We start from the raw sequence: 27,598 nt of genomic DNA, 5'->3' as shown, positions 1-27,598 counted from the left end.
AAACAAGCATAACCAAAAAAAATGCAGTTTTCTAGTAGAAAAAAATGGCCCTTGTAAAAGTTGAACTTGATTTATAGTCAAGTTTGATCACTATAATCTCACATCAATATATCAATATCCAAAAGAGTACAAAAGAGACAGATGGACAGGGAATCTACTGTTGATTACAGGTTACAGGGAGACTAACAGCAGGAAAACACTGAATACCTTCATAACTTTTGAATCAGTGGCCTCGTTTTCTAAACTTCCAATATTTTAACTTTCTTCAGAGAATTCTTTATTACTGCCTTGTCTATTGTTTTGTTCTGTACTCCATGTTTTAGAAATACTTACTTGTGACATTGAAGTCTGAGGAGACATCCTGTGGGGCAGGTGTTGTAGAGGCACCTGTAAAAGAGAAGGTGAAGGTCATCTAAACACCACTAACGTGCTACGTACTACGGGGAACACGAGGCTCATGAGCCACATCACTTCCAAACAAATGTATTTTCAGATGTAAAATATCGAATCCCAATTACGGTTCAATCCTAGACTCAGATACCATGGTATGATCAGACTTGAGTCTGCACTACATGAAAATTTAGTATAATTTATTATCATTTAAACAATAAAATGCTTTCTTTGTTGTTTTATTGGGTGATGAAGGTAGCAAGCATTGCAGAAAAAATTATATAATTTTTCTGCAATGATTGCTACCTTCATCACCCAATAAAACAATACAGAAAGACATTTCATTGTTTATAATTTTATTTATATGTATCTTTTGAAAATATAAACTAGATTTTAATAACCAAGATATCATATCGTTGACCCATTTGTTACTTTGAACGGAACAGCCAATACACCCTTTGACCTTCATGATACTCCATATTTGGTATTAATTACATGGACAAGAGATACTAAATAACCAGATCTAACTAGTTATATTCCCATGTACAACTTAATAATTCACTATGTCAGGAAACTTTCACAATTTTCACATAAGTTTCATCTTTTCTGGCCTAATGGTTTTTGAGAAAAAGATTTTAAAACCCCCCACCATATTTTTGCCTTTTCTTGATTATCTCTCCTTAAAAAGGGAGATGGCTCAGATGGCCCTTTATTTGAACAAGCTTGAATTCCCTTCACCCAAAGATACTGCATAGCTGGGGCTTTTTGGTGGGATACAAATTTGACAAATTTAGGTCTACAAGTTACATGTACATGCCATTAATTTTAGTGGATAAAATTTTGGTAAACTCACAAAATTATAAAACCCACTAAAAAAACACTATAAGGTACTCTGCACCAAGTTTAGTTCAAATTGACCTGGAGAAAACATTGAAATTGTGAAAAGATTTAACAACAACAACAGACAACAAACAAATTTCAATCAGATAAATTCACTTGAACCATTAATATTGAAAGGGTGAACACAGATTCTAATTCCACCATATTAAGCTGGAGTAAATGAAAAACTGTAAAATTTGTTGTCACAATGACTCTTCCTCTATTGTGATTTATGACTGAGATAACTCGATCACTCTCTATTGCAATTGTGTGTGTAAATGAGATAACTCACTCTATTGCAATTGTGTGTGTAAATGATTGAGATAGCTCACTCTCTATTGTGATTGTGTGTGTAAATGAGATATCTCACTCTCTATTGTGATTGTGTGTGTGAATGATCGAGATAACTCACTCTCTATTGTGATTGTGTGTGTAAATGAGATAACTCACTCTCTATTGTGATTGTGTGTGTAAATGAGATAACTCACTTTCTATTGTGATTGTGTGTAAATGATCGAGATAACTCACTTTCTATTGTGATTGTGTGTAAATGATCGAGATAACTCACCCTCTTCTGCAATTGAGTTCGACTCTGAAATATCTCACCTTCTACTGTGACAGTGTGAATCACAGACACATTTGTATTCTCCACCATGCATTGGTAGTGGGCTTGGTCCTCAATCTGAATATCATAAATCCTTAAGTTCCAGGTAAAAGCTTGAGAATCTGAAAAAATGAATGTAAAATCAAGTTTCTGTTCACTTACATTACATATTAAATCAGTGTCATATGTGACCTTTTTAGCTCTTCTGAGCCAAAGGCTCAAAGAGCTAATGCTATGGCCATTTGTGCGGTGTGCGTAAACTTTTTAGAAAAAGGGCTATAACTCAAGAACCCCTTGGCCAATTTTTTTCAAATTTGTTACAGGGTATCATTGGCCCAAGGGCTTTCATACATACTAAATAAAGGGATGTGACCCTTTAACAAGGGGAGATAATCAGGAAAATACAAACAAAAGTAGTGGTTGCTAAAAAATCTTCTTCTCAAGAACCACAGGGCAGATTATCACCAAACTTACACATAAGGATGAGGATATGTTGTAGATTAAAAATTGTTCAAGGCATTACCCTGGGGCAAAGGGCATGGTCTCAAGGTCACTTCAAAGTTGACCTAAATTTAAAAATTTTTTAAATTCCTTAAATCTTAGATATTTTAGTCATTATAAGGACTAGGATCATCAAATTTTGACAGTTGATGCATCTTAGGACCTTGTGTCAAGTTGTCTCAAAAGTAGGTCACGGTGACCTACTTTTTGAATTTTGCAGGTATTTATTTTAAAATTAATTTTGATGCATATCTTGGACACTTTGAAGCCTATGATCATCAAAACTTGTCAGTTGGTGGATCATGGGACCTTGAAATGCGTCAACTGAAAAATAGGTCACCGTGACCTACTTTCTGAATTTTATGGCTTATCATTTATAGATATATTTTAAGTTGTTATTTCAAATACCGAGAGGTTTAGAATCATCAAATCTTGTAAGTTGATGCATCTTGAGGCCTTGAAACATATTTATAAAAAAGTAGGTCACAGTGACCTACTTTTTGAATTTTGCAGATATTCAAATTTCACATTTTCAATTTTAGATGCATATTTTGGGCACTGTAAAACCTAGGATCATCAAACTTTGTCAATTGATGCGTCTTCAGTCTTCGGTTTGTGTCGACCAAAAAGTAGGTCACCGTGACCTACTTTTGGTATTTGACAGCTAAATTACTATATTTCAGACACTATTTGACCTACAATCATCAAACTTTGTCAGTTGATGCATCTTGAGTCTTCGGAGTGTATCGACCAAAAAGTAGGTCACTGTCACCTACTTTTGGCATTTGACAGTTATATTTATATATTTCAGTCACTAACTGACCTACAATCATCAAACTTTGATAGTTGATGCATCTTCAGTCAATGGAGTGTGTCGACCAAAAAGTAGGTCACCTTGACCTACTTTTGGAATTTGACGGCTATATTTATATATTTCAAATACTATTTGACCTACAGTCATCAAACTTTGTCAGTTGATGGGTCTTGCATGTTCGAAGGGTTTCGACCAAAAAGTAGGTCAACTTGACCTACTTTTGGAATTGGACACCTATATTTATATATTTCAGATACTATTTGACCTACAGTCATCAAACTTTGTCAGTTGATGCGTCTTGCATGTTCAAAGGGTGTTGACCAAAAAGTAGGTCACCTTGACCTACTTTTGGAATTGGACGGCTATATTTATATATTTCAGATACTATTTGACCTACAGTCATCAAACTTTGTCAGTTGATGGGTCTTGCATGTTCGGAGTTCGCTGACCAGAAAGTAGGTCACCATGACCTACGATTGGAATTTGACAGCTATATTTCAATATTCAGATACTAATTGGCTTAAAATCATCAACCTTTGTCAGTTGATATTTCTTGGGTTCTCAAAATGTGTAAACCAAAAAGTAGGTCACATTGACCTACTTTTTTTGAATTCTTAGGATTTAACTAAAGATTTAGAATACTAAGAGGCTAAGAATAGAAATGGTGGGGTTGTACAATTTATCAGAAGAGCGATTCTAGGCCCTTGGGCCTCTTGTTTCCATTCTCCGTTGAAAGGTCTTTTAATACAAGTTTGACTATCTATTTGCATTTCATCTATTGAACACCTTAAAAATGTTTGTGCAGCATGCTTATCTATTATAGGTAAAATATTTTGTTTTTAGATAAAACACATCAGATCTAGAACTGAATTTTAAAATATCACCATTACGATTTCCATATAACACTTCTTTTGACTATTTTGCTTTATATAAAATAATAACAGCTTGTGAACATTAGTATAAGTACTGCTTGTGAACATTAGTATAAGTACTGCTTGTGAACATTAGTACAAGTACTGCTTGTGAACATTAGTATAGGTACTGCTTGTGAACATTAGTATAGGTACTGCTTGTGAACATTAGTATAGGTACTGCTTGTAAACATTAGTATAGGTACTGCTTGTGAACATTAGTATAGGTACTGCTTGTGAACATTAGTATAGGTACTGCTTGTAAACATTAGTATAGGTACTGCTTGTGAACATTAGTATAGGTACTGCTTGTAAACATTAGTATAGGTACTGCTTGTGAACATTAGTATAGGTACTGCTTGTGAACATTAGTATAAGTACTGCTTGTGAACATTAGTATAGGTACTGCTGGTGAACATTAGTATAGGTACTGCTTGTGAACATTAGTATAGGTACTGCTTGTGAACATTATATAAAATAATAACAGTTTGTGAACATCAGTATAGGTACTGCTTGTGAACATTAGTATAGGTACTGCTGGTGAACATTAGTATAGGTACTGCTTGTGAACATTAGTATAAGTACTGCTTGTGAACATTAGTATAAGTACTGCTTGTGAACATTAGTATAGGTACTGCTGGTGAACATTAGTATAGGTACTGCTTGTGAACATTAGTATAAGTACTGCTTGTGAACATTAGTATAGGTACTGCTGGTGAACATTAGTATAGGTACTGCTTGTGATCATTAGTATAGGTACTGCTTGTGAACATTATATAAAATAATAACAGCTTGTGAACATCAGTATAGGTACTGCTTGTGAACATTAGTATAGGTACTACTTGTGAACATTAGTATAGGTACTGCTGGTGAACATTAGTATAGGTACTGCTTGTGAACATTAGTATAGGTACTGCTTGTAAACATTAGTATAGGTACTGCTTGTAAACATTAGTATAGGTACTGCTTGTGATCATTAGTATAGGTACTGCTTGTGAACATTAGTATAGTTACTGCTGGTGAACATTAGTATAGGTACTGCTTGTGAACATTAGTATAAGTACTGCTTATGAACATTAGTATAGTTACTGCTGGTGAACATTAGTATAGGTACTGCTTGTGAACATTAGTATAGGTACTGCTTGAGCCTCTCATCATTCTGACTTTCACAGAGGTCAATACAGTTCCCAAGATTATTTTGAATAATTAAAGGGATATAATATGCACACATTCATTTGTTTCACCTGAAATTGAAAGCATGCACTTTTGTGACAAGCAAACTTTAGAATTTCTTTTGAACTGAAAACAACACTAATCCCCAACTACAATGTTTTTTTTAGGTATTTTAAATTACCTGGATTATTAGTCCTAATGCTGACTAGTGATCTAAAGTGAATAGCAGCTTCACCGATCAATCACACTTCTTTGATGATATATTGAGACATTGAAACCCTAATATGAACATTGAAACCCTAATATGGGCATTGAAAGCCTAATATGGACATTTCTTTTGAAATTTAACAGAAGATTCTGATAGCAGGGAAAAGGAAAACATAATTTGAGATTTAACTGTATATCAAATGAAATATTATCAAAAACTCCATGAAGCATATCATCTATAAAAAAATTTGTTTATCCTTTCCTAACTCTGTAGAGAACTACCAAAGCACATTAAAATGTTGTACATTCTTCATATCATTCCTGTTGAAACTAGTATCTATTACCCTATCATTAAAGCAACAATACAAGAAAAACTCCATCTGAATTATACAAGGTCACTGTAACCTAGTTTTAGGTATAAATGTTAAACTTTACACCTAATTTGCATCAAGTGACAGCTTGTAAAGATTCTAGACCTTATCTGATCTCAGTAAACACATAACTGCAATAATGTAACTCTCTCAAATTTTTTTTATTGCTTTTTCTCTCTCCAAAAATCAGAATTTAAACAAGAGGCCCATGGGCTACATTGCTCACCTGAACAGCAGTTCCTAGCAATAAACAAGCTTGAGCAAAACTATTATCATTATACAAGCAGCTTGGTTCAGAAAAAACTTTTCGAAGGTAATGGGGACTAATTCTTTCATTATCAAACTTAATTATTGAACTTGACTACAAACTCATTGAATATCATATACCCTTGTAGACGGGTATGGCCTTTCATAATAACAATTTTCATCTAAGGAGGCTTTGTGCTATTAAGTTTGGTTTCCTTCACATGTAAAACTTTGGTCCCTATTGTGGCTCCAACCTAACCCCAGGGGTCATGATTTTTACAAACTTAAATATCCACTTTGTCTGGAAGCTTTCATCTAAATTTCAGCTTTTCTGGACCAGTGGTTCTTGAGGAAAATTTTTTAAATGACCCCACCCAATTTTTTTTATTTTTTGTGATTATCTCCCCTTAAAAGGGGGCATGGCACTTCACTTGACCAAACATGAATCCCCTTCACCTAAGGATGATTTATATCAAGTTTGATTGAAATTCGCACAGTGGTTCTGGAGAAGAAGCTATTCCTATATATCAAAATGTAAAATTTTTATCCCCTAATGTGACCCCCACTCTACCCTCAGGAGCCATGATCTGAACATATTTGAATCTACTCAATACCAGGAAGCTTTCACTTAAATCTCCACTCTTATAGCCAGGTGGTTCTTGAGAACAAGATTTTCAAAGATTTTCCCTGTATATTCATATTTCCAACTATAATCCCCTATTGTGGCCCAAACATACCCCTCGGGGTCATGATTTTTACAAACTTGAAGCTCTATTATGTCAGGAAACTATCATGTAAATTTCAGCTCCTTTGGCCCAGTGTTCCTTGAGAAGAAGATTGAAAGATTTCATATTAAGTGACCCCACCTATTTTTGCATTTTTGTGATTATCTCCCCTTTGAAGAGGGTGTGGTCCTTCATTTGAACAATCTTCCCCTTCACCTAAGGATGATTTATATCAAATCTGACTGAAATTGGCCCAGTGGTTCTGGAGAAGAAGATTTTCCTATATATCAACATGTAAAACTCTGATCACCTATTGTGGCCCCACCCTACCCCAGGGGGCTATAATAAGAACAAATTTGAATCTACTCTATATCAGGAAGCTTTTTAGGTAAATCTCCACTCTTTTGGCCCAGTAGTTCTTGAGAAGAAGATCTTTAAGACTTTCTTTATATATTCACATTTCTAACTTTGATCCCCTATTGTGGCCAAAACATACCCCCAGGGTCATGATTTTACAAACTTGAATCTCCATTATATCAGGAAGTTTTCATGTAAATTTCAGCATTTCTGGCCCTGTGGTTCTTGAGAAGATTTTTTAAATTATCCCATCCTATTTTTGCACTTTTGTATGAACAAAATTGAAACCCCTTTACCCAAGGATGCTTTGTGCCAAGTTTGGTTGAAATTGGCCCAGAGGTTCAAGAGAAGAATATGAAAATGTGAAAAGTTTACAATGACGCCAATGACAGACAACGGAAAGTTTTTATCCGAAAACCTCACTTGAGCCTTCGGCTCAGGTGAGCTAAAATTCAGACAGGGCTATATCATTGCAGCTATAGGTACATGTGCATACGGTATGCTTTGAATTAGGGCTGTTCCATTAAAACATATGAGGTACCCGGGGAAGGCACTTTAAAATTTGGGTAACCACCCATAGAAGCTTAAAAATGTAATGAGGGACCACTCACAGAAGCAATTTTAGATAGTGCGGCACCACCCATAGAAGTGAAATAAATGTGAAATACACTTTTTCTTTAAATTCAATATGTATGAATGACTATTTATAACCCCTGAATAGAGGTCTATTTTCAGATGTTCCCAAGCATGATAGTAAAGAGAAGAGTATCTTGGGTCTCATCACCATTCAAATAACTGGCCATCAATGAAGCTTGATCATAGAACCATCAATTTATTTTATCAAGACTGTCTTTCTTAAACACGATGAACTAAATCAATTTTTTTAAGTCTACCTGTTCATAAAAAGCCTAGTATTGTAAATGTTCAAAAACAACTATTAGGCCACATTTTTTAATTTATTGGTTTACGGATTTTAAAAATAAAATTTAGGGTCGGTCGGGAGAAAAAAAAAAAAAAAAAAAAATAAACATTTTTAATATCTATTGTTTCATTTTCAATAAATCATTAACATTATTTCGTGAGTCTTTGGTAGAACATAAGCCGAGAATGTGTAAGGTCATATCTCTTTGATGTATCCAGTATTTATATAATGTTCTTCAGTAATTTTGCTGTATTATGCTCAATAAAGATTTTACATTAACAAATTGTAAACATAAAGAAAAAAAAATTAATATAAGCACTAAATTACAATTGTATGTAGTAATTCCACTTTTAGTTTCAGAATGTTTATACCCCCATGAAATAATTTTTAACCCCATTTTCCCCACATAGACATGCCCATGGAATTATCTACCAACTTTTTGAAAGAAAAGTTTCTTGTTTTTCATTTTTATTTGATACTCAAATTCTTTCCACCACTACACAAGGTATACTAATTTACGAGAAATATGCATACCTTTCTGAGTTTTATCTGGTCATATTTTTTACAGGCGTTCATCATAATATCAAAAGCATCTAACAATTTCTCACACTGTTAGAACTATTCCCTGTTAGGATTTTTGACGGCAGAGATGCACGTACATGTATTAAAATACATTTATTATGACAGTCACTAGTTACAATAATCTAAATGTGTCTCGGTACAGGTCCTCACCACACTCAAACCGGGTCCGTAGGACATTATCACTTTAACGATAGAACATCCAATCTAGTAAAGTCGCTAACAACTGTACCTTCCTCTCATCTTTAAACACCCACATAGCACTGCATTTTGTGTTGTGTTAGCAGCAAGAATACCGCCAATTGTATGAGAAATATTTATTTCTATCAATTCCTTTTTTTCGTGATGAAATGTCATCTCAGCATCTGTTTCGTCGCCAAGAATGATATAAGTATCGTTACTGTCATCGTGCGTGGCCATATCTGTTTACATGGTTTTTAAAAATACGGAATAAAGATATTTCACAAAACGAATAGTGATTACCAAATACAAATCAATACGTTTGCGTTTCACGATTTTCTATTCGTAAAATTGAAAATGCATTTTATTTTTATTTTCGATTTGACATGTTGGGTAGAATCGGCAGAATTAAAAAAAAAAAACGTTTCAATGGACCACGAGCACGTTTCGTTTTCCATTTTGGACAAGGGAGATAATCTTAATTTCCGGTCGCTATAATTTTAGAGTCTAACCGGAAACGATAACCGGATCGCGGAACCTCATCGACCGAGATAAAATGAAGACAGAAAACGGTGTTTGTTTCACATTCTACTTTCAACCCTTCCTTTCTCTTGTTGCATTCCTCTCAGTTTCGGTAAAAAAAAAAATAAAGATTTTATCAAAACAACCACCCACAGATGCAGTTTTCTGGCAGTAGGTACCCACCATAGATGCAATTTTCTACCAATGACAAGCACCCATAGATTTTTTTTAAATTGCCATCCCCATGTACCTCATATGTTTTAATGGAACAGCCCTTACACAGACCACAAAGGATGCAGTATATTTTTCAGTTTATTTTTCTTAGCGAAAATCAATCACAACTTGCTGATACCTGCTCTAAGCTGCCTTATGCTTACCAAGCTGTGTCAAATATTTGCAAATTTCTTTTTGCAAACCTCATGCACATCATAGGTGACTATAGGTGACTTATCATTTATTAAAGGCCAGAGTAAATTAAGACTAGGGCTTCTATAGATTTACAAGTCTGCCAGGCCTGTACCTCTCAGACAGTATAATTAAAATGACCCAGGATTGAAAAGGAAAAATGATAACATAAACAGCATAAATAACATGAGGACTCCATTGGAAATAAGCCAATTAAGGATTTTGTGGGTTATTCTTGGGTCAATGGCTCTATATATCAAATTGATAGTCTATGCTTATTCCAACTCATACAAATTATATTTATGTATCAGCTTAATTAATGCTATAGCTTTAAAACGTGATAATTTCATTGGTAAATGTAGTAGTTAGGGCTATATGGACTGTGGATGTCAGTGGTTAGAGCACCTGACTAGTAATGCAGGGGTCCTGGGTTCGATTCCCAGTCCAGTCATAAATTTTCTCCTTTCCTATGTTACATTTGGTGCCATAGACCAGCCTCTGGAACTGACAGGTGAAAATGCCTGCCAAAGGGATAAAAATCATGGGTTGATGTTAATGTGTAAAGACATTTAAGAAGGGAGGAATGTGGCAGTCAGACGGGTACAATCACTGGTGGCAAGATAGCTCCGTTGGTAGAACACCTGACTACAGATTCAGGGCGTCTGGGTTTGAATCCTCGTCTGGTCCATTGCATTTTTCACTTTTCCTAACCAGGCCACAGCACCAAATACACAATTGTTACAGGTCAAATACACAGCTATTACAAGGTCAAATACTCAGTTGTTATAAGTCAAATATACAGTTGTTATAAGTCAAATATACAGTTGTTATAAGTCAAATACTCTAAGTTGTTACAGGTTAAATTCAGTTTTACAGAGTTGTTACACGTCAAACACAGTCTGAGAGTTGTTACACATCAATTACAGTCTGAGAGTTGTTACACGTCAATTACAGTCTGAGAGTTGTTACACGTCAAACACAGTCCGAGAGTTGTTACACGTCAATACGCAAGATCGTAAATACCGAGTTAGCGGAACTCTCTTGTAAATAAGTCCGGAAAAGCGTGTCTATCTTGGGCATTTTTTGTTTATTCAAACATGGCATCGGAAGACGATTTAACCTGTGCATTCCACAATTAAAAACATTTTTAAATGAAAGGTGTGTGAAACGTCTGGATACAGGAAAAATTAACTGAATTTGGCTCGTGAAGCTATGTGTTTTGACGCAAGCTGTTCTCAGCTTTGGGAATTTCCTGGCTGACAGCAGTGGGAAAAAATCCACATAATTTCCATTAAAATCTATCATTTGTGGATATTTCTGCGTATCAGGTTTCTTTCTTGAATCATTACTACAGTCTACTGCAATGCAATGATAGTGAACCATTGTTAAAATCAGGTGAATCGATCACGACAAAAGTTGCAAAACTGGTATTATTTACCAACATGCTCAAATTCTCACATACTCTGGGTCTTGTGAGACTTTGAAAGGGGAAAGTAAAATTTAAAACGAAGACGGAAAAAGTAGTCGCGATATTGCGTATTACAGTCTGAGAGTTGTTACACGTCAATTACAGTCTGAGAGTTGTTACACGTCAATTACATGTACAGAGTTGTTACATGTCAATTACATGTACAGAGTTGTTACACGTCAATTACATGTACAGAGTTGTTACACGTCAATTACATGTACAGAGTTGTTACACGTCAATTACATGTACAGAGTTGTTACACGTCAATTACATGTACAGAGTTGTTACACGTCAGTTACATGTACAGAGTTGTTACACGTCAATTACATGTACAGAGTTGTTACACGTCAGTTACATGTACAGAGTTGTTACATGTCAATTACATGTACAGAGTTGTTACACGTCAGTTACATGTACAGAGTTGTTACACATCAATTACATGTACAGAGTTGTTACACGTCAGTTACATGTACAGAGTTGTTACATGTCAGTTACATGTACAGAGTTGTTACATGTCAGTTACATGTACAGAGTTGTTACACGTCAGTTACATGTACAGAGTTGTTACACGTCAGTTACATGTACAGAGTTGTTACACGTCAATTACATGTACAGAGTTGTTACACGTCAATTACATGTACAGAGTTGTTACACGTCAATTACATGTACAGAGATGTTACACGTCAATTACATGTACAGAGTTGTTACACGTCAATTACATGTACAGAGTTGTTACACGTCAATTACATGTACAGAGTTGTTACACGTCAATTACATGTACAGAGTTGTTACATGTCAATTACATGTACAGAGTTGTTACACGTCAATTACATGTACAGAGTTGTTACACGTCAATTACATGTACAGAGTTGTTACATTTCAATTACATGTACAGAGTTGTTACATTTCAATTACATGTACAGAGTTGTTAGAAGTCAGACATAGTTCAGTTGCTGCTGGTTAGAGTTTGTTACAGTTGAAATTACAAAGTTGTTACTATCAATACAAGATTTATACAGGTCAAAAACAGAGTTGTTACAATTCAAATTGTACAAGTGTTACAGGTCATATATAGTTATTACAGGTCAAATTCAGAATTATGTCCAATACACTTGTTAAAGGTCAAATATGCAGTTGTTACAAATTGTAAATTTGTTATGGGTCAAATTCAGACACTGCATTCCCAAAATAGCCTTAACTCTGGTAGCATATTTTCACATGAATCAAATCTTAACAGGGTCATGCCTTTGTAAAAATAAACTGGTCAATGTTTTAGTTAGGACTACAGCTTACAAGCAATCATGTTGTCAAACAAACCCAAACAATATCCTTGGTTTGCTATCATCAGCAGAGAATGCATAATAGTTTACCTTGGGGCCTTTCGATCATGTACTTGTTTTTGATTTGAGAAAGAATTTCTGAATTCACCGAGATTTTGCTGCCATCTTTCAAGTTTTTCCAAATCACCTGAAAAGCAAATAAATACAACATAACATGCCTGCAAAGCAACCTATTAATCCAAAGCTAATGTATACGTACACATACATGGAATTATAGTATACCCTCTGGGCAACATATTTTAATCATATTTTTTCCAGCTCTTTGACAATGATAACAATTATGTCTACAAACTCATAAACATATATACTCTGGCTATATATAAACATGATAAACAAGTCCTCTGATGAGGCAGGGGAATGAAAATGACAAATTCAGGTGGGGGGGGGGGGGGATTAACTGCAGTTTATTTATGAAGTGCAAAGTTGTTTTAATTAGCAAATTTCCGGTTGATATATAGTGTCAGTGTATAACAGAGCTGGATGTATACATATATTATCTTATGTCACCAGCCCGTGGCCATGGGTAATAAATATTTAAATATTTCAAAAATGTACCAGACCACTTCATTTTTTGGAGACGATAAAAAAATCATCACATACATACATGTATAACTGTAAAGTAATTCTATAATTGTATATATAGCATGCATGTCTTTGATCAGCATTATATACTAGTTTTATTGTAATTAATGTAGAATATGCAATTTAAAAATATTCCGTCGTAAGCATACACTAGCACACTGCATTTATTTAATTCAATCCATTGTGGTTGTGTAAGTTGTCATTTAAAATAGGAAAAATAATATGCCTTCTCTTCATTATAATCATCATTAACATTTTCAAGGTGTGCGATAATTTTTTTTAACCAACCTGACTTGTTTGAAATCTACATTGCTAATAAGACACAAGTGATTTAGTAATTCCTGTCTCATTTATATAACATAGTGTTCACATTCTCATAAAATCTTCTTTGTTACCTAAAAAGTTTTGCTGGTTTTTCACTATTATTTTTGAAAATCCAGTGTTTGGACATTTCTCTGCAGGAAATAAAGACAATCAAAGAGTGCCAATCTAATTCTATGGTTACATAATCCATGAATCCACATATCACAACTGCATCATATTGGTCACATCTGATCGTGGATCGTATCAGATAGAGAGAAGGACAGACAGACAGTGCAAACCTAAAGTGACCTTCAACTTTGTCGGTAGGGGACTAATAAGGAACTTTTTCCTTATATAAAGTATATGTTCTGAATGACCTTGACATTTCAAAAATGACCTTAAGTAACCTTTGTCTGAAAGCCATTTGCCTGTTACACCTTTGTGTGATATACTATGTATACCTGTTCAATAACTGCTGAAATAAGGAACTTTTTACATTTTATAATGTATATGTTCTGAATGACCTTGACCTTTCAAAAATGACCCTGGTTCAAAAATCTCTATGTCCCAAGGAATATTTGTGATCAGTTATGATCAATTTATGATGAAAGGTTTAGGAGATATATATGAGCTCAGATGGATGGACACAACTGCGACTATATATGCTCCCAAAAAAAAAATTACGGGAGCAAAAATGTGTTACAAAAATTTGTCAGAATTTATTTTGTTTTAGACCAGGCAGTTGAATTACATTTTGATTTTTAGAAAATAAGGGGTAATTATACATTTTGCAATATTAAAAAAACGAGTGATTAACCTCACTGCATTAGAGATATTTTACAGATCCTCATTTGCATACAGCATGCCCTCTCAAAAGTGCTATGTATATCAGAGATAAGTATACTCAGTTATATATTGAAATCACCCAAGTCGTGTCACAACTTAAACCTATAGTTACTAGTTACTAGTGTGTGGCTCTACATATATTAAATGACCTTCACACAATGAACACGCATATTAAAAATAAAATTCCCTAAGTTGTGACCCATGGATGGTAAGACGGACAGAATATGACAATGTAATCCTGAAATGTCATCAAGTTCTGCAAGTGGCACAACAAAAGTCATCAACAATACACCTGATCTCTCATGAACTGTACCCATGAAACCATGCTACACGTAAGAGCACTGCCTGTAAATAATTATGCAATCTTAATCTTTGGCCCTCCTCTATAAATTCTAATGAATGCAATCAAAATTCTGAATGCAATGTATATTTAATGCACTTAATCAAAAATTCATAAACCTGCATACATGTACAATTCGTTGAATAAATCTAGAGAGCATTGTTCATATTGTTTTTAAGAGATGTTTGTTTAAATTGTTTACATGACATGACTTTGAACCTTAAAGTCACAGATCTGCTATTGTATTTTTCTACAAAATTATTTTAAACTCTCTGCATTGAAATGAAACTCCCGGTAGACACATTTGTAATCATCAATGACCTTGAATGACTTTTAAATACATATATTAAGAAAAAGGCAAAATCGGTATGCAAGTCACTCACATATGTATCTCTGAAAACTTGAATCAAGTCTATTTATAAAACTTTGCAAAATTACAGATTATATCCAAGTTTCTTCAGATTAGCTGACATTGAATGGAAATAGTTTATAATTGTACTTGTCAATCCTTTGGGTGACTGATAGACCATTACTCAATTTAAATTCAACATTTTTATACTATCGAAAAGAAAAGGATGGAAAGAGAAAACAAACACAGATAGGGGCCCTACAGATACAGTGCGTATGTGCCAAAAGTTTTCACTTCCCACAAATTTTTACTACATCTTTATACAGAACCATACTTTTCAAAATATTAAATGATCACTTTTTCATTTGTGCAAAAGAAAATTTAAAAATGTGATTTCATCAAAATACTATTAGACAAAGAATTCCACAAAGTGGTATGCAGATAATTACTCCTATGACAATGTTTTAAAAATTAGAAAATTATGTAAACTGTGTACACCGTAATGTCTCCCCAACTCCCAAAATTGGAAGTGCACCAAATGAAACCTCCTCCTCTTAATGTACTGCATGGTTTGGAGGAGAAAGCATGAGCAGGAACATAGACATTATGAACACCCATAAGCCACATAGGAGAAGTGTTCACAAACTATTTTACACCCTCCACCCGTCAGATCCACTATAACTTTAAGGAAAACAATCAGATCCTCCTGTCCCTACATTATGCACATTTGCAAATGGCATTGAAGTATTGTACAAAATTTCAAGTCTATCTGATAAGCCATATAGGAGAAGAAGCGTTCACAAGCTTTTTTGACATCCTCCATCCCTCTTAGATCCACTATAACTTTTAGAAAAGTAATTGGATCCCCCTGTCCTGACAATATGCACATCTACAAATGGCAATAAAGCATTGTACAAAGTTTCAAGTCTATCCGATAACCCATATAGGAGAAGCGTTCGCAAAATTTTGCGACAGACAGACGGAAAGTACAAAAACATGTCGCCCTGTAAGAGGGGAGACATAATAACAATTTGCAAAATTTACGTCTCGTGAATAAATCTCAATTGACCTTTCAGCTCAGGTGAGTTAAAAAAAAAAGAGGTACTGTGAGCAATGCTCACTAAGAATACCCCCCACTTACCCCAATCTCCCAAAGGGTGTTGGTAATAGGTATAAACTACCTCTTTTCTGAGTGTTGCTACTTCGATGTCCAGTGCGCATGACCTTTGACCTTTTGACCCCAAAATCGATAGGGAACATCTTCATCCCATGGGTAGTCCATATGTATGATATGGTGACTGTAGGTGGAAAGGATAACGCTTTAGAGCCCGGAAACCATATTGCTACTTCAATGTCCAGTGCGCATGACCTTTGACCTTTTGACCCCAAAATCGATAGGGATCATCTTCATCCCATGGGTAGTCCATATATATGATATGGTGACTGTAGGTGGAAAGGATAACGCTTTAGAGCCCGGAAACCATATTGCTACTTCAATGTCCAGTGCGCTTGACCTTTGACCTTTTGACCCCAAAATCGATAGGGAACATCTTCATACCATGGGTAGTCCATATGTATGATATGGCGACTGTAGGTGGAAAGGATAACACTTTAGAGCCCGGAAACCATATTGCTACTTCGATGTCCAGTGTGCTTGACCTTTGACCTTTTGACCCCAAAATCGATAGGGAACATCTTCATCCCATGGGTAGTCCATATATATGATATGGTGACGGTAGGTGGAAAGGATAATGCTTTAGAGCCCGGAAACCATTGCGTCTACAGACGGATGGACGGACAACCCGATTCCAGTATACCCCCCCCACAACTTGTTGCGGGGGGTATAATGATAGTAAATGATTACTTTTTGCGCATATCTGCATATGGCTTTAAATCCTTGAGAATAATTAGGTCAACAACTTTGTTTACATCTTTAGTTTATAAAGTCAAATTCAGGATGATCGATTATGATATATTGTACATATTCAACTTTGACCTTATTTTCATCTTTGATCAAATAAGCTAACAGAAAGACACTGAATTGAACCATGAAATGAATTTCAATCATTTATCTTGTGTCACTTACAAACAGTAACATGCTACTATTCATCTTTTTTTCTGAAATCAAATGCATTCAAGTTACAAATGTCAGTCAAGCTAGTAAACAAGCAAACTTTAATCCTAAAACAAAATCTTCATCAAAGACAAGGAAAAAGATGTCTGGCGTTCAACATTTGATTTATTGTAGTCTGGTTGGTGAGAACACTCTCAGAGAATTAATTTTCTGGTTTAATAGTATCTTTTTTCTAAAATGAATCTAATCTCACTAACAAAACAGCTACAGGCAATGGGTGTAACATAGGCATTTATGTTTTCCATCGATATCCAATTTAGAAGACAGGGCACTCTAAAATAACACAAACAGAAGTGAATGACTGACAAAGAATTCCGTGTTCTGACAGACGTCGTATCAGACAACTTTAAAAATGCATAGAAACAGACTTTCACTCCAAGATTCATTTCATCCTTTTTTTCTTTTACACATCACTTGAATCCATTTTATTAAGGAGATTATCGTTTTTAGTTCTATTTGTGTAAATTTATGTGTAGGTTTTTTTTGTGACTGTGTGTATTTATATTTGTAGAGTGAAATTAAAAAATAACTTTTAAAAAAACTATTGCAGGGATCACATCCAAATTTTCTCAGTAGATTGCTTAATTGGTGGCACTAAGAGCTGACTAAATTTTAGCAATTTGCAATCCCTGATTGCTCTTGTTTTGTCCATTGTTCATAGCATGTAAAATCTATTTCCTTTTTGGATATTAGATAAAAAGTACTTTGGAGTTTCTCCGTGTACGGTGTTTAGCTGTAATTCTACGAGATCATGATTCTCCGTGTACGGTGTTTAGCGGTAATGCTATGAGATCATGATTCTCCGTGTACGGTGTTTAGCGGTAATGCTATGAGATCATGATTCTCCGTGTACGGTGTTTAGTGGTAATGCTATGAGATCATGATTCTCCGTGTACGGTGTTTAGTGGTAATGCTATGAGATCATGATTCTCCGTGTACGGTGTTTAGTGGTAATGCTATGAGATCATGATTCTCCGTGTACAGTGTTTAGCGGTAATTCTATGAGATCATGATTCTCTGTGTACGGTGTTTAGTGGTAATGCTATGAGATCATGATTCTCCGTGTACAGTGTTTAGCGGTAATTCTATGAGATCATGATTCTCTGTGTACGGTGTTTAGTGGTAATGCTATGAGATCATGATTCTCCGTGTACAGTGTTCAGTGGTAATTCTATGAGATCATGATTCTCCATGTACGGTGTTTAGTGGTAATTCTATGAGATCATTATTCTCCGTGTACAGTGTTTAGCGGTAATTCTATTAGATTATGATTCTCCGTGTACGATGTTTAGCGGTAATTCTATGAGATCATGATTCTCCGTGTATGATGTTTAGCGGTAATTCTATGAGATCATGATTCTCTGTGTACGGTGTTTAGTGGTAATGCTATGAGATCATGATTCTCTGTGTACGGTGTTTAGTGGTAATTCTATGAGATCATGATTCTCTGTGTACGGTGTTTAGCGGTAATTCTATGAGATCATGAGTTTGAAAAAATTTGTTTTGTTGGCACCATATTTCTGTTTGATACATTTGATCACCTGTTTATGGTACAATAATACAATATCAATTGTTCATGAAACATTCTTCTCTTGAAGCTTTTCAAATTGATGCTGTTCAAACTCATTTATCAAGACATACTACTTCTACTGTCTCTCTGAATAATAAATTATTAAGTCCCTAAAAGTTCCCATGAGATTCATGTTAAAAAATATTGTATGAATGTAACTGTTCTCCTTTGCCTTATGCAAATATCATTAAATATACAACATATCCATCAAAACTGTAAATATCATTAAATATACAACATACCCATCAATACTGTAAATATCATTAAATAATATACAACATATCCATCAAAACTGTAAATATCATTAAATATACAACATACCCATCAAAACTGTAAATAATTGTAATATGGGTTTTTAAAAGAATAAACAACCTTCTCCAATACTTGTCCTCTGCTAGACAAATGAATATTGATTTCATGTAATTTCTCTCTTTAGTGTCTGTATTGTCCAATATATCTAACCTTTATCAGTATAATCTGTTTATCAATGGTAATGATCTATTCTGATGCTGCCCAAAACCAGAATAATTAAAATGTGATCAATGCTTGAAAACTCCACCATATATGAATACCTTTGATGATTTAAAAGACAATTTTCCATGTTTTCCGTTCCCTTCTTTTCAAAACCTAGAATTATAGAGCATGTTTACAGAGCAAAACGCAATGGTTAATTGTCTGAATTCCCCAAGCTGTTTTAGTGGAACTTCAGAGGCTACCTTTTCCACCATACCACAAAGTAGCATTTGGTGTCTTCATTTCCAATATTCACAATGATGCTTAGTCTGTGCAATGTAAAACATGCCTTTTCAAAATGAATGCATGGTGTAAAAATAGGGACTGATGAAGCTGTTGCAATTCAATGTAACAGATATACATACACCTTAATCATTAATATCATAATCCCCCCCCCCAAAAAAAATAGATTTATCTTTTATTTTCCAGTTAGCCATAAACCTGCCTTATTGACTGACTGTATAATTGCATGACATATGATTTGTAAATGTCTTACCTAAATGATTAACATCGACACATATTGTAGTACAGTATATCATATTGTGTCAAATTTCAAGACTATATTGATTCCAGAGTAAACAAAAGAGAAGCAAAATTTCAACATGTTATGTTACAATTTTTAAACACGTCACATGCAGGATGCATATATGGACTTTATAAAATCATCATTTACTTCATCACTGATGAACTACATCAACATCGTTAAAAAAGTTTATCAGAAAAAGAAAAGTCCTATCAGATGACACGAAAATGGGGATGAGGAGGCAGCTTTCTATGTCGATTTCACTAACTTGTGGAAATCATGCATTTTTAGTCATCATGAATTTCAGATGCTGTGCAGCTGAGGTTTTAAGGTGGTAATGTACAGGTGATTCTCAATAAAGTGTAGTATTATGCAGGTGATTCTTAATGGTTTGGATTACAATCTCTCAAAGTTCTTGATCTCTCAAAAGTAAAGATTTACTAGTACTCTGGATCGAACTCTCAATCTTTCAAAATCCTTGACCAGTTAACATCAAATCTTGGTACACATATTTTTTTCATATATATTTTGCTCGTGATAACTTGAAAGTACAGCTTGTGTATACAAGATGTCAGTCATGTGCAAAATTAGTCTTGCATGGATTTTTCCAAAATAATTAGGTGGCTTGCAATGCCTCATATCTCGTTAGTTGGTGTGTTTGTGTGTACAGTTGACACATCATCAATACAATTTTATCTGGCTTATTAACTTAAGCAATCTTAGTCAATTACTGACAATAGCATGAAATTAAATTTGTAGAGTTTGAAGTCCAGTGAATAACTTAAAGAAGTGAGAAAGTTTGATATTGAGATCATTTTAATAGTTAAAGAAATGCAAAAAGTTTTATGAATTTCGATTCTTGCACTGAATATGATCGATTTCATTTTGCATGTGCATGCATAATGGTTGTGATGAAATGCTCACAGTACAAACAACTGATATTCTAATATTAATAGAACATGTGTATAATATTCTTGAACGACTTGGACATATGGAAAATATGCAGGCCCAAGATAATGTCTGGTAAATGGGGAAAATAATCTCAACTTTCTTTTTCCTGACCTCTGGAAAATTCAAAATTTTGATCTTTTTAAGTTTTTCCTGTCCCACAGACTTTAAAATGTCGAGAATTATGTGTTTTTGATAGTCCGCCCGATAGTGTGCACCTGTATCATGTGAACACACAAGGAAAAAAGCTTCATGTTAAGTGAGTCACAGCAGGATCTCAGTGTGGTTTAACATGGCATATAACATAGTATAGTATAGCATAGCATGACATATAGCATAGTATAGCACCGAATAGTACAGCACAGTATCGTGTGTTATCTATCATGATGAATGTCAGGAAATATGCCCAGCCTCTGTTGATGCACAGAAACAGACCTCACAACCTCAATCAGCTTTACAATGCAACAATCACAGGCTGATATAGGCATTCTAGAAATGTTCTTTCATTTACATTTTCTGTAGCAGATAAAAGTGTCCCTTATTACATGTTATTTGTAAACAGATGAGACATAGCAACCATTGAATAACATAAGCAGATGTGATGTCACAATTGAGTTTAAGTACTCCTCAGGCATTTTATGTCTCAATAAAAACCTGAGTACTCTCTATACAATCTATAGGGAAAGAAGATGTATTTGTGAAACACAAATGCCCCCGATAATGGTCAATTCCAAAGATGGCCAAGGTCACAAGGACAAATATCTTGGTACCAGTAGAAAGATCTTGTCACAAGAAATGCTCGTGTGTAATATGAAAGCTATAATATTTACCATTTAGAAGTCATGACCAATGTAAAAAAAAAAAAAAAAAAGTAGGTCAAATGTAGGTCAAATGTCAAGGTCAAAAGCTTTAGTACTCGTATAAAGGTCTTGTCACAAGGAATAATCATGTGAAATATCAAAGCTCTAGCAAACACTGTTTAAAAGTTATTAGCAAGGTTAAAATTTTCAAAATGTAGGTCAAACTCCAAGGTCAAGGTCACAGGGTAAAAAATGTTGAAACCCACGAAAAGGTCTTGTCACAAGGAATACTCAAGTGAAATATCAAAGCTCTAGTACTTACTGTTCAAAAGTTATTAGCAAGGTTAAAGTTTCAGACAGGATGACAGAATGACAGAATTACGCAATTACAGACAGAACAAAAACAATATGCGCCCCGATCTTCGATCTCGTCGTGGGCATAAATATATCATATATGTAATGTATAGTATATGATATTCTCTGGTGAATTTTTTATTGAAGATTTTTGAATGATTTTTTGTTTGGTTTTACCTTTCGTGGCCCCTGATCCCTAATCTTACAGAGTAAGATAACAGTTTGGCTCTTCCCAACATTTAGATTCTCACTAACTGTCAGCATTTCTAATTCAGCAGACACTGCAAAGGAAAAACAACATGTATAAATTGAATTCTAATAACTTATAAATACATTTTTAGAATCTTAATCACTAGTAGACTAAAGATTTTCAATCATTTTTTTACAAGTCCATTCATTCAATAGTGGATGCATTTCATTGTTCAACAAAGCATTTTATCTACTATAAATTATAGTAAATATGTATATATACAAATTATAGTAAATGTGTATATATACAAATTATAGTAAATGTGTATATATACATGTATATCATAAAAGTGTACAATGAATAGCAAATAATCATTGAACATGATTACACTATCCATTGATATGCTATACATTAAAAAACTTTAAAAAATTTGATATACCACCAAATTTCCCAAATCACAAAAGGTGGTAAGTTTATTGAGAATTAACTGTAGCTGTACTGTCAATATGCACATTTTATTCAATTCCCATTAAGCTATCATACATAATCAGGTGGTAATCTATCGTGTTCAAATTGAGCAGAGTTCACAATTTTCGTTGTGACAGTACACTATGTACTGGGGATTTTCTACCACGTAGATCTTCCAACTCTGTACAAGGCTTGCTGGGTTTGACAATTATGTACCATACATCGGGGGGGGGGGGGGGGGGGGGGGGGGGCTTCTACCACGTGGATGCTTCAACTCAGCAAGTTGTTTCTTGATCTAGTAGTGACTGAGCCAGTGTTAAGCCAAAATTGCATTGTTTACATATGTGTATAATAATGTAAATAGTTGTGTGTTGGAGCATATGTATATATAGTACTAGATAAATATCATCAAAACTTGTCATGGGTCTTGTGTTTTGAGGAAAATAAACTGTATTGTCAATGTGCAACCACCTGCTCTGAGTGGGACACAAATTCAGTAAGTTTATGGAATGAAATAGCTCTGTTATAAAGAATTGATCATGACAAAGTGAAAAATAAATGGGAATAATTCCAAGGAACTAGGCTCAACAACAGCCATTTCTGTCCCTGAAACATTCATTGACATCTATAAAACTCAGATAATTTCCGTGCTGACATAGTCAGAAACTAAAAATGAAATTATATTCGCATATAACAGTTACCAGAATATTATGGAAATTGCATTATTTTGACACAGCAACTTACATGCAACTTGTTTGCATGTTCCATTGCTTTGAGGCCTTTTCTGTGTGTGTGACCTTCTTGATATTATTAGTGGGTTTTTTTTAGATGTATGTTGGCTGGGATCAATTTGTGTAATTTACGTGTTTATTTGCTCGTTTGCAAACCAAGTCATTAGTAAACGGTTGTTTGCAGTAAGTTTTCCCAGCCAATTAATTATGTATATCTTGTCTATTACGTCATTTTATTACGTCATTTGTTTGATCACGATAATAAATGTCATGTTCACTTGACTGTTTTGTTATTTCATTATAGGTACTTCAATGATTATTCAGTAACAAAAACTGAGCTACAGAATGCCCGAGTTTTTTCTCATATGGGTGTTTCCATCTCCAAATTGTTGAATATAAATTATCTTGGGAAAAATATAATTGTAAGTACAATGTAATGTCAAATTCGCAGTCAGGCATTTGAATAGAAATAATGGGCTATAAGCTATGTGTCAATCAAAAATAGATATAGGCATTTGCAACATATGATATAAAGATTAATATGTGTCAATCTTTCCTTGATCGACACATGTGGACCAATACCTTCTCAAGCCAGGTTGAAAATAGCAATTTTTGGTCATTTTAAAGAAAATAGCAGAAAATTCCTGCATTTATGTTGTCATTAATCAGAAACTCATAATTCAATGTTAAAATTATAATTAGTTTTGAATATCTTCTCTATTTATGAAAACCAGTTTTTTGTTATTTATATAGTTTTAAATCAGTCAAAATTAGATCAAAATCAGACTATTCATGAGCCATGTCCTCAAATCAAATAATCTTCATTAAACAATTGCTTTTTGCCATGGTCATTACCATTCTATACCACATGTATACTCAATCACTTAGGGGAATACTAAATGTTCCTACATTACAGCAGTCATCAAAATTAGCCACTGGCCCAAAGAACAAGTCCAATAAAATTGGGGTTGGTCTTGTAAAAATATTACACATACAAGGCCTCCAGGCCTGTGCTTTTCATCAGTATTACTAACTTTCTGTTAAAATTATATAACCATATATTTTTGTAACCAGAATTAATAGTAAATATAGTGTCTCTAACACACTTGAACTAGTTTTGAGTAAACATATTGTACTCTTGAACTCTTTCTTCAAAGTTCTTTTCAAAACTGAAAAAAGTAATATTTTGTGATTTGGACAAGTGAATTTTTCTTTGGTTTTGTAAACAGTTTAGATACAGAGGCCCGAATGGCCAGTGCTCAAAAATGTTTTTCATTAAGAATGTTAAAGAAAAGCTGGCGGGTTTTTTTTTTCCTGCTTTTACCTGGCAGTCATTTTCATCTGTCAGTTCCAGGGGCTTGGCTACAGCACAAAATGTAACAGGAATGGAGAAAATGCAGCAAACCAGAGCCGGGGTTGATTGTCGGTGTCCAGATAGCTAAGTTGGTACAGCACCTAACTAGAGATTATGGGGGCCCAGGTTCAAATCCTGGTCTGGTCTGTTGCATTTTCTCCCTTCCTGTTATATTTTGTGCGGTATAGACAAATTGTAATAATAGCCATTCCCTCATTAATGCCATGCAGTTGCGAACATTATGCATGTATGAATCTTAAGATATATCATATGTTTATTTTAATGACTGGGAATTCCAACAAAAATGATAGTAGAATGTATAAATATAAAAAAAAAATTAAGTTCATTTTTGAAAATACACGAATTGCAACACTTCATACCGGTATTGCGCTTCATAACATATGCTAGTGGCATAAATTATCGCAGTCCATACCCTTATCTATATTCAAAAAATGAAATTCATTTCTTAATATCTAGAATTCTTACATGCCCTGTAAATGTTATCAATTACTTAATGTTTTGAAGTATGTAACAATAATTCCACTTGTTTGAAGTTTTCGACAGTACAATCCTAGATATACAGGTCAACTGCATCGTCGCAAACCACGGGTTATTGTTTCATTCTGTTTGTGAAATAAAATGAAACAATAACCCGTGGTTTGCGACGATGGGTCAACTGGTGTCTAAAACAAATATTCTCAACATCTACTTCCTGAATTGCCATGATCCAGTTGTCTGGAGTTTTCATTAACCCAGAATCAAGCACTGCATTACAGATAATCTCAACTACCTTGATGTACTATAATCTAGTTTCTACTACAATGTCACTTACCCACGGTCAGCAGGTGCCCTGCCACTATCACAGACAGTACAGCTTTGACCAAAGTCATCTTCATAAGCTTATAAACATCTCAGTCAGAGGCACTGAAAAAAAGAGAGAAAATATCATCTGCAGTCTCAGCCACAATGAATTATACAGGTGCCTGTAACATTATTACATTCAGAGCAAGATATTTCTAAATCAATGAATGTTCTCGGTTGATGACTGATATTTCGGATCTTTACCGAGAAGGATTTAGTTCACTTGCTAGCCATACAAACTGCTTCTGATCAAATAAAGATTCTTAGTATATTTCAGATTACTTGTGCAGAACTTGGGCTTTATTCTAACATATGAAATTACTTAATTACTCAGTGCTGTTTCAGGTCTCTATAATTTGATACACATGTAAGAATGCTAAACAACTATATCTTCCTAATTTTACCCCTATCTTGTACATTTCATCTATTTCTTTCATCAAGATCAAGAAATTTAAACATGTTCGATACAGTGGATAGATAAATTTATACATCAAACATGGAATAATACCCCACTCCCCAAGGAAAAATACACTCCCTATACCATCTACCTAAAGGAATAATACCCCCCTCCCCCGAGTATAACTAAATGCCTTTCACAGTGCATTTAATTTTTTGGACATGAAATTGGTTTAATTTCCCCTTTCAGACTACTTCTCTAAATAAGGTGTCTTGTTGTTGAAGGGAAACAAGTTAATGCATTTAGAGACCAATTTTTGGAGACAAGGTACAAGGATCACACATGTAGCCTGCGAGGGCATCATAAATCATTGTGCACATTTAAAATGACCTTTTCACAAAGAGTACATAATTTTAAAATAATAGGTTATATCTCTGACAGTATCAAAGTTCTATAGTGTAATTCTTATATTGCTGAAATACATATAACAGTTCACTCACAAATTCATGTTCTGGCGATTTGACATCTACGAATCATTTTGCAATATTTTTAAGTACACTTACTTTTGTAAGATAAGGAACTTAAAGTGCTATAGGGGCTATAAAAACAATTATGCAATTAAACCCCAACCCCACGCTTCCACTGTTTCTATGCACCACCTAACACATTCATTCTTTTTAAAATAGGTTTTTCTGATGATTATTACAACATGTAAAAAAATATTCAAATGGTAAATAAGAACTAATGGATGATGTACTCTAGACAGCATCCAAATAATGACATCCATCTCTTAATATGCAGTGATCTGCACTTGTTTCCATTTCAAATCCTGTAGAATATGGTTTCTTTCTTTAAGGTATTCCATGTATAATGAAAGGATAATGAACAATTTTGAAGAATTTAGATCAACATAAATGTTTATTGTTAAATAATGATGAAAGTGAAGCAGATGAAATTCACATGACTGGTAAATGATTAGAAGCTGACCTTTTTGCACTTAAGACTTTTTGGAAGAGTTGCCTGCCCTTTGTAAAAATAAGAAAAATCTAATTTTCTGAAAATGTGTGTGGTCAATGATTAATTTTATTTCATATTTTCATTAAGAGAAAGTGTGTGTAACTTTCTACCAAGAGATTTTTGTGAAAATATAATTTCTTTTTAAAATATTGTAATAAAACATGTTTTTCCCATATACTTCAATGTTAAATTCTAGGTGAAATAAATCAAGCAGTAAACAAAATTTTGAAAATTCCTATGGTGGATTATTTCTATTTGATGAACCCTTCAAAATGATACCATGATTACAAAACTTCGACCATCCATTTATTAGATATGAAATATGGTCATTATACATTGAATACCTTAAAATTCAGGTTAATTATTTGCAGCATTAATGCTGGTGGCATATAATATCTATCAACTTTTATTGTATATTTTGATATTTTTAATGCAGATTTTATAGAGAGTGCCGAGACTTTTACTGAGCCTTAAAAGATCGATGATCGTGACATCACATTCATTTACAAATGATAATGGATATCTTACCAAAGATATAAATAAATGTGATCTTCTAGAATTAGAAGTGCAAAGAATTTTTAAAAAATGCAATAAAAAAGATATTTACTAACTATTGGGAAATATGCCCGCCCTCAGTTGTTTCATGGTAAAACAGATCGAGCTTGCAAGGTCTGTGCTATCACACAATGACCAAAGACATGCATATTTCTTGAGAGTCAGTCGA

The 27,598-nt window shown here is 34.1% G+C and overlaps 1 protein-coding gene across 2 annotated transcripts in view; it reads right to left on the bottom strand.

The window, feature by feature from the left end:
• LOC125669662 (Ig-like and fibronectin type-III domain-containing protein 2) overlaps positions 1-27,598 on the bottom strand; it is a 91,105-nt gene that overhangs the window by 50,223 nt on the left and 13,284 nt on the right. For both annotated transcript variants that reach the window (XM_048904351.2, XM_048904352.2), the window contains exons 2-6: positions 25,432-25,523; positions 22,034-22,137; positions 12,625-12,721; positions 1,876-1,995; positions 334-387 (exon numbers count right to left, since the gene is read on the bottom strand). In XM_048904351.2, coding sequence (XP_048760308.2) covers positions 334-387; positions 1,876-1,995; positions 12,625-12,721; positions 22,034-22,137; positions 25,432-25,495 — 439 coding nt within the window. In that variant the 5' untranslated portion in view covers positions 25,496-25,523. The remainder of the gene's footprint in view (positions 1-333; positions 388-1,875; positions 1,996-12,624; positions 12,722-22,033; positions 22,138-25,431; positions 25,524-27,598) is intronic.

The sequence above is a fragment of the Ostrea edulis genome, chromosome 4 (assembly GCF_947568905.1).
Source record: "Ostrea edulis chromosome 4, xbOstEdul1.1, whole genome shotgun sequence".
Lineage (NCBI taxonomy): Eukaryota > Metazoa > Mollusca > Bivalvia > Ostreida > Ostreidae > Ostrea > Ostrea edulis.
This window is presented reverse-complemented; position numbering and strand designations above follow the sequence as displayed.